At 35.1% G+C, this 15,459-nt stretch overlaps 1 protein-coding gene across 1 annotated transcript; it reads right to left on the bottom strand.

Moving 5' to 3' along the window:
* Window positions 1-1,205: 1,205 nt before the first annotated feature.
* eomesb (eomesodermin homolog b) lies at window positions 1,206-11,516 on the bottom strand. The gene is made up of 6 exons (XM_087812396.1): window positions 11,068-11,516; window positions 9,762-9,916; window positions 9,581-9,702; window positions 8,601-8,756; window positions 1,947-2,008; window positions 1,206-1,881 (listed from the first exon to the last, which is right to left on the bottom strand). The coding sequence occupies exons 1-6, from the start codon at window positions 11,514-11,516 to the stop codon at window positions 1,206-1,208; spliced, it is 1,620 nt and encodes a 539-aa protein (XP_087668522.1).
* Window positions 11,517-15,459: the final 3,943 nt, after the last annotated feature.

The following is a 15,459-nucleotide window of genomic DNA, read 5'->3' as shown; positions in this document are numbered from 1 at the left end:
TGTGATAGTATAGTAACAAGTATATATGTGTAGTATTGTCCAGTACTTGACTCTGGTGTTGTGATAGTATAGTAACAAGTATATATGTGTAGTATTGTCCAGTACTTGACTCTGGTGTTGTGATAGTGTAGTAACAAGTATTTATGTGTAGTATTGTCCAGTACTTGACTCTGGTGTTGTGATAGTATAGTAACAAGTATATATGTGTAGTATTGTCCAGTACTTGACTCTGGTGTTGTGATAGTATAGTAACAAGTAAATATGTGTAGTATTGTCCAGTACTTGACTCTGGTGTTGTGATAGTATAGTAACATGTATATATGTGTAGTATTGTCCAGTACTTGACTCTGGTGTTGTGATAGTGTAGTAACAAGTATATATGTGTAGTATTGTCCAGTACTTGACTCTGGTGTTGTGATAGTGTAGTAACAAGTATATATGTGTAGTATTGTCCAGTACTTGACTCTGGTGTTGTGATAGTGTAGTAACAAGTATATATGTGTAGTATTGTCCAGTACTTGACTCTGGTGTTGTGATAGTGTAGTAACAAGTATATATGTGTAGTATTGTCCAGTACTTGACTCTGGTGTTGTGATAGTGTAGTAACAAGGATATATGTGTAGTATTGTCCAGTACTTGACTCTGGTGTTGTAGTATTTACAGACCACATGACTCTTGACGAAGTCATAACTGCTTTCATTTGTTTTTAAACCAAAATATGTCCAAACATCAGCTTTAAAAGCTGCTGGACTCACTGTATCCTCTCGACCTCAGTCATCATTCTTCCTTCAGCTGCAGAGGACGTAACGACTGCTGCCATCTAGAGGCTGGAAGTTTAATCGCAACATAAATATGAACAAAGGCTGCAAACATATTCATGGTTATTGTAAAAAAAATGATGGCAATTATTTTTTTTATACACACTTTATTTAAAATATAAAACATAAACAACTATGATGAAAAATAAAATGAAAAAATAACGTTTGGTATTGTGAAAGAAGATGGTATTTAAGTGTATGGATAGTTTCGTATACTTTATGAAGTTGTGACACATGAACGAGGACTCAGTAAACACTCATGTTTTAATAAAAGCTGCTTATATACACATCATGTCAATAAATACTCTGTAAACAGCGGCGAAGGTTTGAAGAACACGATCACGATCACCATCATCAACACATCGAGTCACTCGAGGCTCCGGGGCTTCAGTGGTAGAACGGGTAGTAGGTCAACATGCCCTTGGACGGGGTCGGGTCTTTGTAGGGGGCCAAGTCCTCGCGCTTGATGTCCACCAGCGAGTCCTCGGGGGCCAGAGACGAGCGCCTCCTCTTGCAGGACCCCCCGTAGACCTCCTTGTCCAGGGCTGGACCCGTGGACTGGAGGTCGGTCCAGCTGGACGCCAGACCGCCGGTCACCTCCTCCTCCAGCTGGGACTTCAGCTTGTCCTCCGGGAACCCCGCCGTGGGCCTCGGGGACCAGGGGAGCCCCGGGGCCACCTTCCTCTGGTAGGCCCTGGACCCCCAGCCCGCGGACATGCCGGCGAAGGACGGGTCGGGGTAGTAGCCCAGGGCGTGCGACGTGGACAGGGACTTGATGCCGTAAGGGAGCAGCGAGCCGGAGTAGTCGCCCTCGTAGGGCATCAGGTCCAGCTTGGCGCCGGCGCCCCCGTTGGTCACCAGCCAGCGCTGCGACGCCGCCTCGTCGCCGGCGGTCTGAGGGACGGCGCGCTCGCCGCCGTAGAACCTCTGAGGGAGGCTGCTGACCAGAGGGTCCTGGAACAGGGGCTGCATGGCATAGCGGGCCCCGGGGACGATCTGGTGCGAGCGCGGCGAGTCGGTGGGCGACGGCGTGAGGCGCTCGCTCTCGGGGCCCGTGTACATCCTGGAAGCAGAGCTGGTTAATGAGGTCGGAGGTCGGAGGTCGAGGAGAGAAGAAGAAACACTTACGAGTCGTAGTTGTCTCGGAAGCCTTTGGCGAACGGATTGTGGTCGATCTTCAGTTGAGTGATCTGAGGAGATTTAATATTAAATATATATAACATTATTATTTATACAGTTGAGTGATCTGAGGAGATTTAATATTAAATATATATAACATTATTATTTGTACAGTTGAGTGATCTGAGGAGATTTAATATTCAATATATATAACATTATTATTTATACAGTTGAGTGATCTGAGGAGATTTAATATTAAATATATATAACATTATTATTTATACAGTTGAGTGATCTGAGGAGATATAATATTAAATATATATAACATTATTATTTATACAGTTGAGTGATCTGAGGAGATTTAATATTAAATATATATAACATTATTATTTATACAGTTGAGTGATCTGAGGAGATTTAATATTAAATATATATAACATTATTATTTATACAGTTGAGTGATCTGAGGAGATTTAATATTAAATATATATAACATTATTATTTATACAGTTGAGTGATCTGAGGAGATTTAATATTAAATATATATAACATTATTATTTATACAGTTGAGTGATCTGAGGAGATTTAATATTAAATATATATAACATTATTATTTATACAGTTGAGTGATCTGAGGAGATTTAATATTAAATATATATAACATTATTATTTATACAGTTGAGTGATCTGAGGAGATATAATATTAAATATATATAACATTATTATTTATACAGTTGAGTGATCTGAGGAGATTTAATATTAAATATATATAACATTATTATTTATACAGTTGAGTGATCTGAGGAGATTTAATATTAAATATATATAACATTATTATTTATACAGTTGAGTGATCTGAGGAGATTTAATATTAAATATATATAACATTATTATTTATACAGTTGAGTGATCTGAGGAGATTTAATATTAAATATATATAACATTATTATTTATACAGTTGAGTGATCTGAGGAGATATAAGATTAAATATATATAACATTATTATTTATACAGTTGAGTGATCTGAGGAGATTTAATATTAAATATTCAATATATATAACATTATTATTTATACAGTTGAGTGATCTGAGGAGATATAATATTAAATATATATAACATTATTATTTATACAGTTGAGTGATCTGAACACAAGAAGATTTATTATTAAATATTAAATATATATAACATTATTATTTATACAGTTGAGTGATCTGAGGAGATTTAATATTTAATATTAAATATAAACAACATTTATTATTATTTATACAGTTGAGTGATCTGAGGAGATTTAATATTAAATATAAAATATATATAACATTATTATTTATACAGTTGAGTGATCTGAAGACAAGAAGATTAACATCAAATATAAAATATAAAAACAATAAATATAATTTAAACATTAAATATAAATAAAAACTAGTGAAAACAAGTGAAACAGAAAATACTTTTATCATCAAATTACTTTTATGTTTTATGTTATTATAGCAAGAGGTCGCGCTACAAACAAGTTTGGGGTCTTTTGTTCTACTTCCTATTTTATTTAGATATAAAAAAGGTTCATCGTTGAGCTAATGCCGTCTTTTAAAAACCGTGAACGATGTTCTCACGTCAGTGTTCTGATAGTAATATATAGAACAGGTATTTAAAAAACTGTAAACGATGTTCTCACGTCAGTGTTCTGATAGTAATATATAGAACAGGTATTTAAAAAACTGTAAACGATGTTCTCACGTCAGTGTTCTGATAGTAATATATAGAACAGGTATTTAAAAAGCTGTAAACGATGTTCTCACGTCAGTGTTCTGATAGTAATATATAGAACAGGTATTTAAAAAACTGTAAACGATGTTCTCACGTCAGTGTTCTGATAGTAATATATAGACCAGGTATTTAAAAAACTGTAAACGATGTTCTCACGTCAGTGTTCTGATAGTAATATATAGAACAGGTATTTAAAAAACTGTAAACGATGTTCTCACGTCAGTGTTCTGATAGTAATATATAGAACAGGTATTTAAAAAACTGTAAATGATGTTCTCACGTCAGTGTTCTGATAGTAATATATAGAACAGGTATTTAAAAAACTGTAAATGATGTTCTCACGTCAGTGTTCTGATAGTAATATATAGAACAGGTATTTAAAAAACTGTAAACGATGTTCTCACGTCAGTGTTCTGATAGTAATATATAGAACAGGTATTTAAAAAACTGTAAATGATGTTCTCACGTCAGTGTTCTGATAGTAATATATAGAACAGGTATTTAAAAAGTGTAAACGATGTTCTCACGTCAGTGTTCTGATAGTAATATATAAAACAGGTATTTAAAAACTGTAAACGATGTTCTCACATCAGTGTTCTGATAGTAATATTTAAAACAGGTATTTAAAAAACTGTAAATGATGTTCTCACGTCAGTGTTCTGATAGTAATATATAGAACAGGTATTTAAAAAACTGTAAACGATGTTCTCACGTCAGTGTTCTGATAGTAATATATAGAACAGGTATTTAAAAAACTGTAAATGATGTTCTCACGTCAGTGTTCTGATAGTAATATATAGAACAGGTATTTAAAAAACTGTAAATGATGTTCTCACGTCAGTGTTCTGATAGTAATATATAGAACAGGTATTTAAAAGCTGTAAACGATGTTCTCACGTCAGTGTTCTGATAGTAATATATAGAACAGGTATTTAAAAAACTGTAAACGATGTTCTCACGTCAGTGTTCTGATAGTAATATATAGAACAGGTATTTAAAAAGCTGTAAACGATGTTTTCACGTCAGTGTTCTGATAGTAATATATAGAACAGGTATTTAAAAAGTGTAAACGATGTTCTCACGTCAGTGTTGTGATAGTAATATATAGAACAGGTATTTAAAAACTGTAAACGATGTTCTCACGTCAGTGTTCTGATAGTAATATATAGAACAGGTATTTTAAAAACTGTAATCGATGTTCTCAGGTCAGTGTTCTGATAGTAATATATAGAACAGGTATTTTAAAAACTGTAAACGATGTTCTCACGTCAGTGTTCTGATAGTAATATATAGAACAGGTATTTTAAAAACTGTAAACAATATTCTCACGTCAGTGTTCTGATAGTAATATATAAAACAGGTATTTAAAAAACTGTGAACGATGTTTTCACGTCAGTGTTCTGATAGTAATATATGGAACAGGTATTTAAAAAGTGTAAACGATGTTCTCACGTCAGTGTTCTGATAGTAATATATAAAACAGGTATTTAAGAACTGTAAACGATGTTCTCACGTCAGTGTTCTGATAGTAATATATAGAACAGGTATTTTAAAAAGCTGTAAACGATGTTCTCACGTCAGTGTTCTGATAGTAATATATAAAACAGGTATTTTAAAAGCTGTAAACGATGTTTTCACGTCAGTGTTCTGATAGTAATATGTGGAACAGGTATTTAAAAAACTGTAAACGATGTTCTCACGTCAGTGTTGTGATAGTAATATATAAAACAGGTATTTTAAAAGCTGTAAACGATGTTTTCACGTCAGTGTTCTGATAGTAATATGTGGAACAGGTATTTAAAAAACTGTAAACGATGTTCTCACGTCAGTGTTCTGATAGTAATATATAAAACAGGTATTTAAAAACTGTAAACGATGTTCTCACGTCAGTGTTCTGATAGTAATATATAGAACAGGTATTTTAAAAAGCTGTAAACGATGTTCTCACGTCAGTGTTCTGATAGTAATATATAAAACAGGTATTTTAAAAGCTGTAAACGATGTTTTCACGTCAGTGTTCTGATAGTAATATGTGGAACAGGTATTTAAAAAGCTGTAAACGATGTTTTCACGTCAGTGTTCTGATAGTAATATATAGAACAGGTATTTAAAAAGTGTAAACGATGTTCTCACGTCAGTGTTCTGATAGTAATATATAAAACAGGTATTTAAAAACTGTAAACGATGTTCTCACGTCAGTGTTCTGATAGTAATATATAGAACAGGTATTTTAAAAAGCTGTAAACGATGCTCTCACGTCAGTGTTCTGATAGTAATATATAAAACAGGTATTTTAAAAGCTGTAAACGATGTTCTCACGTCAGTGTTCTGATAGTAATATATAGAACAGGTATTTAAAAAACTATCAACGATGTTCTCACGTCAGTGTTCTGATAGTAATATATAGAACAGGTATTTAAAAAACTGTGAACGAGATGTTCTCACGTCAGTGTTCTGATAGTAATATATAGAACAGGTATTTAAAAAACTATCAACGATGTTCTCACGTCAGTGTTCTGATAGTAATATATAGAACAGGTATTTAAAAAACTGTAAATGATGTTCTCACGTCAGTGTTCTGATAGTAATATATGGAACAGGTATTTAAAAAACTGTAAATGATGTTCTCACGTCAGTGTTCTGATAGTAATATATGGAACAGGTATTTAAAAAACTGTAAATGATGTTCTCACGTCAGTGTTCTGATAGTAATATATAGGACAGGTATTTAAAAAACTGTAAATGATGTTCTCACGTCAGTGTTCTGATAGTAATATATGGAACAGATATTTAAAAAACTGTAAATGATGTTCTCACGTCAGTGTTCTGATAGTAATATATGGAACAGGTATTTAAAAAACTGTAAATGATGTTCTCACGTCAGTGTTCTGATAGTAATATATAGACCAGGTATTTAAAAACTATCAACGATGTTCTCACGTCAGTGTTCTGATAGTAATATATAGAACAGGTATTTAAAAACTATCAACGATGTTCTCACGTCAGTGTTCTGATAGTAATATATAGAACAGGTATTTAAAAACTGTAAACGATGTTCTCACGTCAGTGTTCTGATAGTAATATATAGAACAGTTATTTAAAAACTGTAAACGATGTTCTCACGTCAGTGTTCTGATAGTAATATATAGAACAGGTATTTAAAAAACTATCAACGATGTTCTCACGTCAGTGTTCTGATAGTAATATATAGACCAGGTATTTAAAAACTATCAACGATGTTCTCACGTCAGTGTTCTGATAGTAATATATAGAACAGGTATTTAAAAACTATCAACGATGTTCTCACGTCAGTGTTCTGATAGTAATATATAGAACAGGTATTTTAAAAACTATCAACGATGTTCTCACGTCAGTGTTCTGATAGTAATATATAGAACAGGTATTTAAAAACTATCAACGATGTTCTCACGTCAGTGTTCTGATAGTAATATATAGAACAGGTATTTAAAAACTATCAACGACGTTCTCACGTCAGTGTTCTGATAGTAATATATAGAACAGGTATTTAAAAACTATCAACGATGTTCTCACGTCAGTGTTCTGATAGTAATATATAGAACATGTATTTAAAAACTATCAACGATGTTCTCACGTCAGTGTTCTGATAGTAATATATAGACCAGGTATTTAAAAACTATCAACGATGTTCTCACGTCAGTGTTCTGATAGTAATATATAGAACAGGTATTTAAAAACTATCAACGATGTTCTCACGTCAGTGTTCTGATAGTAATATATAGAACAGGTATTTAAAAACTATCAACGATGTTCTCACGTCAGTGTTCTGATAGTAATATATAGAACAGGTATTTAAAAACTATCAACGATGTTCTCACGTCAGTGTTCTGATAGTAATATATAGAACAGGTATTTAAAAACTATCAACGATGTTCTCACGTCAGTGTTCTGATAGTAATATATAGAACAGGTATTTAAAAACTATCAACGATGTTCTCACGTCAGTGTTCTGATAGTAATATATAGAACAGGTATTTAAAAAACTATCAACGATGTTCTCACGTCAGTGTTCTGATAGTAATATATAGAACAGGTATTTAAAAAACTATCAACGATGTTCTCACGTCAGTGTTCTGATAGTAATATATAGAACAGGTATTTAAAAACTATCAACGATGTTCTCACGTCAGTGTTCTGATAGTAATATATAGAACAGGTATTTAAAAACTATCAACGATGTTCTCACGTCAGTGTTCTGATAGTAATATATAGAACAGGTATTTAAAAACTATCAACGATGTTCTCACGTCAGTGTTCTGATAGTAATATATAGAACAGGTATTTAAAAACTATCAACGATGTTCTCACGTCAGTGTTCTGATAGTAATATATGGAACAGGTATTTAAAAACTATCAACGATGTTCTCACGTCAGTGTTCTGATAGTAATATATGGAACAGGTATTTAAAAACTATCAACGATGTTCTCACGTCAGTGTTCTGATAGTAATATATAGAACAGGTATTTAAAAACTATCAACGATGTTCTCACGTCAGTGTTCTGATAGTAATATATAGAACAGGTATTTAAAAACTATCAACGATGTTCTCACGTCAGTGTTCTGATAGTAATATATAGAACAGGTATTTAAAAAACTGTAAACGATGTTCTCACGTCAGTGTTCTGATAGTAATATATAGAACAGGTATTTTAAAAACTATCAACGATGTTCTCACGTCAGTGTTCTGATAGTAATATATAGAACAGGTATTTAAAAACTATCAACGATGTTCTCACGTCAGTGTTCTGATAGTAATATATAGACCAGGTATTTAAAAAACTGTAAACGATGTTCTCACGTCAGTGTTCTGATAGTAATATATAGAACAGGTATTTAAAAACTATCAAAGATGTTCTCACGTCAGTGTTCTGATAGGCGGTGACGGCGATGAACTGCGTCTCATGGAAGGTGAAACTCTGAGTCTTTGCTTCCACGGCGTCCAGACTGTCGTCGTCGTTCACTTCCACGATATGAAGCCTCGGCTGGTACTTGTGCAGCGACTGCAGTACGATCATCTGCACACAGTATTATAGTTTTATCACATGTTTCACACACATCAACAAATACATCACTGCAGACTTCATTCATTTAGAAATAACATGGACTTTTATTATTTAATGATTCAGTTGTTGTTTTTTAAAATCTTTTCAAAAATCTGTTTCATTCTTAAAATCAGCTCCAGATGATAATATAATAATATTGAACACAATTATTAATTAAACAATTATTAATATAGTTGTTTTTTTTGTCCAAATACAAAATCAAGGATTTAAAAATCATATTTATTCACATTTATAAATATATTTCATTGATGTATACATTTTTATAATTATTACTCTCTGTTAAAGCTAATGAATGTGTTAGTAAAACGTTTTTTTTAACTTAAAAATATATCTTTATAATAATATATCTTAAAATACGGGAGTTGTGTTACATGTAACTGGACATTTTTATACTATTTTATATATATTTATAATTTACTTTACACTTTACACAGTTTTCCTAATGTGTTCGTAAAAATATATCTTTATAAATCTACATATTATATTAAAATATTTAAATAAACATGTTATATTATAAAATAAAATAAGAATTGTGTAAGTGAACATTTTTAATTGTTGTTTTTAAAGCTACAAATATGGAGTGACATGTAAAGAAATATATATTTGATTTAAAAATAATGTCTAGTGCTGTTATTAATTGATTTATTATTAATTTTTTGTTATTTTTCTTTGTTTTCTCACTCGTGGCGATGAGAAGGAAAAACAAAAAGCAAAAAGTTTGTCTTAATTTATCTTAAATCCATCATTAAAACGTTTGTCTCTGGACCTGAACTGACCTGCGAGGACGTCGGGTTCGTTCCCTTGTTGTTGGTGAGCTTGAGTTTACTGAAGGAGATTTCTTGTCTCATCCAGTGAGCGCCGGTGTTGGGAGACTCTGGGTGAACGTAGATCTTGTTCCCTGAGGAGCAGAAGATGATGTTAGATCAAGATCTGACAACAATAGAACCGTCGCCTCACCTTGACTGTTGTTGTCCGCCTTCCCACACGTGACCCACTTGCCGCCCTGGAACCTCCAGTGGTTTGGGTCGGCCAGAACCACCTCCACGAACACGTTGTACTGAGAGGTGAGGCTGAGGCCGGCCAGGTTGAAGCTGAGGAACGGAAACATGCGCCTGGAAGAAAGATAAGAACTTTAATGATCTTTAATGATCTTTAATGATCTCACATGATTGACTTCAGAGGAAAATTCATTGTAAGTAAGTAAGTAATATTTATTTATATAGTCGTTTTCCAGACCAGGGTCACAAAGCGCTTTAACAATCAAAACAATATTCAATAAAGTATATACTTTAAAGATCAAGATAAAACTGAGAACAACACAGGAGTTCAGAGAATTAAGGAAAAGCCTGAACAAATAAAAACGTCTTAAGATGTTTCAATATGAAAAACACAATATCTAAGATAAATACAATATTGTCAAAGGAAAGATATAACATAGAAAAAAAACAATAAATACAATATTGGAAAATGAAAGAAACACAATAGAAAAATATTATAATGTGCCAAGAAAAATACAAAACTACAATATTTAAAAAAATGAATGTACACAATAGAAAAAATATAATTATCTAAAATACAAAACAACTAAATTACAATATATATATACAAAAATACAATATCTTAAAATAAAAGATATGAAACAGAAAACTACAAACTTGTGTTAAGAAAAATAAAAAAATACTATATATTGTGGAAGGAAAGATATAAAATGGAAAAATACAATATTGTGCTCGGATAAATATAAAAATACACTAATGAGAAACTAAATAGAAAAAGAGAAACATTTTATAAAGTGCTAAGGAAAATACAAAACCACAACATCGCGAGAATTTAAGATGAAATATAAAAATACAATATTTTAAAATGAAATATACACAATAGAAAAATACAAAATTGTGTTAAGAAAAATGAAAAATACAATATTGTTCTCGGATTCATATAAAAATACACTAATGAGAAACGAAATAGAAGCATTTTTATAAAATGCTAAGACGAATACAAAACCACAACATCGTTAAAATGGAAGATAAAATATAAAAATACAGGAAAAGCGCTTTATAAATACAAATTACTAACTTACTTACTAATAGATACTATACTGTGCAAAGAAAAGGATACAAATACAACAGTTTATAAATTAAAGAATATATCGGAAAATATAAGCGACAATCTGGTATAAATAAAAAATATATAAGCAGTAAAAAATACTTTATCCGTTCGTGTCAGTTCTCGTTGTTTCAATAAAGTTTCCACAGAAACTCACCTGCCCTGCTTGGTGATGATCATCTCGGTCTGGTGTCGGTGGAACTTCAGCCACAGAGGCCGGTTGCACAGGTAGACCTGGGCCCTCATGCCGGCGCCCAGAGCCGGGCCTGAGCTGCTGTACTGCGGGTACAGACACCCGGGGCTCGGGATCTGGTAGGCCGGGCTGAAGTGACCCCGGGCGGCGGGAGGAGAGAAGCCGCCCGGAGGAAGCACGGAGCTCAGCCGCAGAGACGCAGGATACCTGGCCGGGCCGGGCGGGCTGTAGGCGGGCGTGTAGGGCACGAACGAGCACGGGTTCTCCGGGCTCTGCTTGGCGGGCGCGTAATAGCGCTCGGGCGGCTCCGGGTACCTGCCGGAGGCCTGGTCCTCCAGGACCGGAGACTTGCTGGACTCATCCGCGGGGTCTTTGGCGGAGAAGCCGCTGCTGTCCGCGTCACCTCCGAGCATGACTCCCGTGCGGGGCTCGGGTCCGGGTCTCTTAAGGGTCCCGGGTCTGCCCTGGACTCCTCCCTCCGCGCGCGCGTCTGCGGGTCAACAACACGTTTCGTCAACGATGGTGTGAAGATAAGAGTGTGTGTCGGGGTGTGTGTGTCGAACACACAAGTTCCCTTTTGAGGGAAATTAAAAGTGAAAAGTGACATGAAAAATACCCTCATGATAAAAACTCTTTTACAAATTACTTACTTACTTTTCTTTACGCCACAATAATTGAATTAAATCATCTATTTTCTTTATGTAGTTTTATCGGAATCAGACAAAATATAATTAAAACTATATTTAAGACACGTTTAAAATGTGCAAAAATCTTCAACATTTGCGGTATTTGTTATTGGGAAACACACGATTACAGAATAACGATTGTTTTGAGTTACATTTGGATAAAATTTTACTCGCAATTTTGGCAACTGTATTTATCTTTTGCTCTTTATTTGGATGCGAACACGCTTTTATCATATGTGTTCTTAAAATTGCGTTGTTTTAATTAATTGATTGTTTCCATAATAAATCCGTTTTTTACTTTTATTGATAAAATCTCGTTGTTTTTTCCATTAATTAAAATTGAATTTACTATTATTTGCTTTTTATTTGAAGCTAAAAGGAAATATAGGTGAAACATTAGTATTGGTTATTCATAAATAATGATAAACATGTTAGTATTGTTATATTAAAGAGATTTATTCAAAAGAAATGATCAAAATTAAAAGGTAAACTTGATGTAATGAGAGAGATAACAGAGAATTATTCTTTAAAGCGACGACGACGGTAAGATTTTAGCCACAAATGTAACTTCAAACACGTGTCAACATGAGATTCTATGGATGGTTTAACGAGGATCTTCTGTCTTGTTGTCCAAAGAAAAAGCTTCTGATCCTCGTCCTCTGGAGATTCCAGGCAATTATTCTTCCAACATGACGCTTGAATAACTATTCATGACAAACACAAGGACTCACCGGAGCTGCTGGAGATGATGGGGACCTGAGAGTCACTAGTGAGATCCTCGGTGAGATCCTCAGTGAGATCCTCAGTGAGATTCTCTGTGAGATCCTCTGTGAGATCCTCTGTGAGATCCTCTGTGAGATCCTCGGTGAGATCCTCGGTGAGATCCTCGGTGAGATTCTCTGTGAGATCTTCGGTGAGATCCTCGGTGAGATTCTCTGTGAGATCCTCTGTGAGATCCTCTGTGAGATCCTCTGTGAGATCCTCAGTGAGATCCTCGGTGAGATCCTCGGTGAGATCCTCAGTGAGATCCTCAGTGAGATCCTCGGCTCATGACGGACTTGTGGCCACAGACGCTGCTATCAGCCTGTTATCAGATCCTGAGGGAGGGAGAGGGCGGGAGATCCTCCTCGGCTTTTGTCAGGAACCACCGCTTCTCCTGCTCGCTTTCTCATCACAGACCTTGGCTCCCGTTCAGGTTTGAGTGAAGTCACACGTCAACAGATAGTGAAGTGAACCCTGTTGACAATAAACATTACTTTTTTATCAATATTTCAGGTGATTGTTGTTGTTGCGTTTGTGTTAAACATGACAAAAGTGTAGATTTTTATCAACATTATTCACCGAATCAAAATGATTTAAGGTTGATGTTGTGAAAAGATGTTTGTTTAAGATAAGATAAGGAACAGAGATTATAAAGGTCGACAATTACGCAGAAACTTACAGAAAAAGTAAAACTATGAGCAAAAGATAATAAGATGAAAGAGAAAAAAGTCTCTTCAGTCCAAGACTGAAAACATAAAATCATTTCCAGACGTTGTCAGCAGGTTTTGGTTCAACTTCAAACTAAACTTGTTGCTAAGCTAAGTTAATTGGATGTTGCGATGCTAACAACTTTGCTAACTAGTTACCATCAAGGTCTTTTGATGTTCAAAGAAAACAAGCTGAAAAAAACAATGACGACTTGACGACCGATGTAAGAGTTTAACCTGCAAAATTTGACAGTTACATTCACAGTAACAGTAACAGTAACAGTAACAGTTATCGTTATCGTTATCGTTATCGTTATCGTTATCGTTATCAGTATAGTTTCAGTTTCAGTTTCAGTTTCAGTTTCAGTTACCGTTACCATTACCGTTATCGTTATCGTTGACGTTACAGTTACAGTTACAGTTACAGTTACAGTTACAGTAACAGTAACAGTTACAGTTACAGTAACAGTAACAGTAACAGTTACAGTTACAGTTACAGTTACAGTTACAGTTACAGTTATAGTAACAGTAACAGTAACAGTTACAGTTACAGTTACAGTTACAGTAACAGTAACAGTAACAGTAACAGTAACAGTAACAGTTACAGTTACAGTTACAGTAACAGTAAGAGTAACAGTAACAGTAACAGTAACAGTAACAGTTACAGTTACTGTTACTGTTACTGTAACTGTAACGATATGGACAACGATAACGATAATGGTAACAGTAACAGTAACAGTAACAGTTACAGTTACAGTAACAGTAACAGTAACAGTTACAGTTACAGTTACAGTTACAGTTACAGTTACCCATATCGTAACAGTTACAGTTACAGTTACTGTAACTGTAACTGTTACTGTTACTGTTACTGTTACTGTTACTGTTACTGTTACTGTAACTGTAACTGTAACTGTAACTGTAACTGTAACTGTAACTGTAACTGTAACTGTAACTGTAACAGCTTGTTGAACATGCTAGAGTGTTAGCAAAAGAAAACAAAAAAGGTACTTGAACTGTTAGCATTGATGCTAAAAAAAAAATCACTCACAGTTCAATGAATTAAGATTCAAAGTGAGAAAGTTTATGGTTTGATGAGAGAATCTGAAGGAAGTTCTGCGTCTAAGATAACAATGTTTTCTTCAGGCTTTGAAAGTTTGTTCTCCCAATAAACACGTGAAGTTTCCTCCTGGGTTGGTTTCCTGTGAAGTGCAAAGAAGCCGAGACCGGCTGAGAGAGTTGATGTGTGATTGACAGCTCGTCAATCACCAGACGAGCCTCCATGAAACTCAGCTTTGCATGAGAAAGACAGTGAAAGGATTAAAGAAACGGGTTCACGACTCACAAGTAAACAATCAAACAAATGTGTGTGTGTGTGTGTGTGTGTGTGGAGAATACACTCCTGCTCACCTGGACACAAATGTGTGTGTGTGTGTGTGTGTGTGTGTGGAGAATACACTCCTGCTCACCTGGACACAAATGTGTGTGTGTGTGTGTGTGTGAGGAGAATACACTCCTGCTCACCTGGACACAAATGTGTGTGTGTGTGTGTGTGTGTGTGTGTGTGTGTGTGTGTGTGTGTGTGTGTGTGTGTGTGTGTGTGTGTGTGTGTGTGTGTGTGTGTGTGTGTGTGTGTGTGTGTGTGTGTGGAGAATACACTCCTTCTCACCTGGACACAAATGTGTGTGTGTGTGTGTGTGTGAGGAGAATACACTCCTGCTCACCTGGACACAAATGTGTGTGTGTGTGTGTGTGTGTGGAGAATACACTCCTGCTCACCTGGACACAAATGTGTGTGTGTGTGTGTGTGTGTGTGTGTGTGTGTGTGTGTGTGTGTGTGTGTGTGTGAGGAGAAAACACTCCTGGACACCTGGACACAAATGTGTGTGTGTGTGTGTGTGTGTGTGTGTGTGTGTGTGTGTGTGTGTGTGTGTGTGTGTGTGTGTGTGTGTGTGTGTGTGTGTGTGTGTGTGTGTGTGTGTGTGTGTGTGTGTGAGGAGAATATTATGAACATGAAAAACTAAATAAGTGATATTTGACGGTGAAAATTGTGAGTCATAAGAAAGTGGGAAGTGACACACTTTCAACACACACTCATACGCACACACACACACTCATACGCACACACACACACACATACACACACACACACACACACACACACACACACACACACACACACACACAACTTCCTCCTTCATACA

This window comes from Callionymus lyra, chromosome 17 (assembly GCF_982586985.1).
Source record: "Callionymus lyra chromosome 17, fCalLyr1.hap1.1, whole genome shotgun sequence".
Lineage (NCBI taxonomy): Eukaryota > Metazoa > Chordata > Actinopteri > Syngnathiformes > Callionymidae > Callionymus > Callionymus lyra.
This window is presented reverse-complemented; position numbering and strand designations above follow the sequence as displayed.

Bases quoted from the DNA above. Each gene is read 5' to 3' on its own strand.
- eomesb (XM_087812396.1), bottom strand. From the start codon at position 11,516: ATGCTCGGAGGTGACGCGGACAGCAGCGGCTTCTCCGCCAAAGACCCC. The intron at 9,917-11,067 runs GTGAGTTTCTGT...TCTTTCTTCCAG, and splicing joins ATCATCACCAAGCAGGGCAG to GCGCATGTTTCCGTTCCTCA. The intron at 1,882-1,946 runs GTAAGTGTTTCT...CTCTGCTTCCAG, and splicing joins TTCCGAGACAACTACGACTC to GATGTACACGGGCCCCGAGA.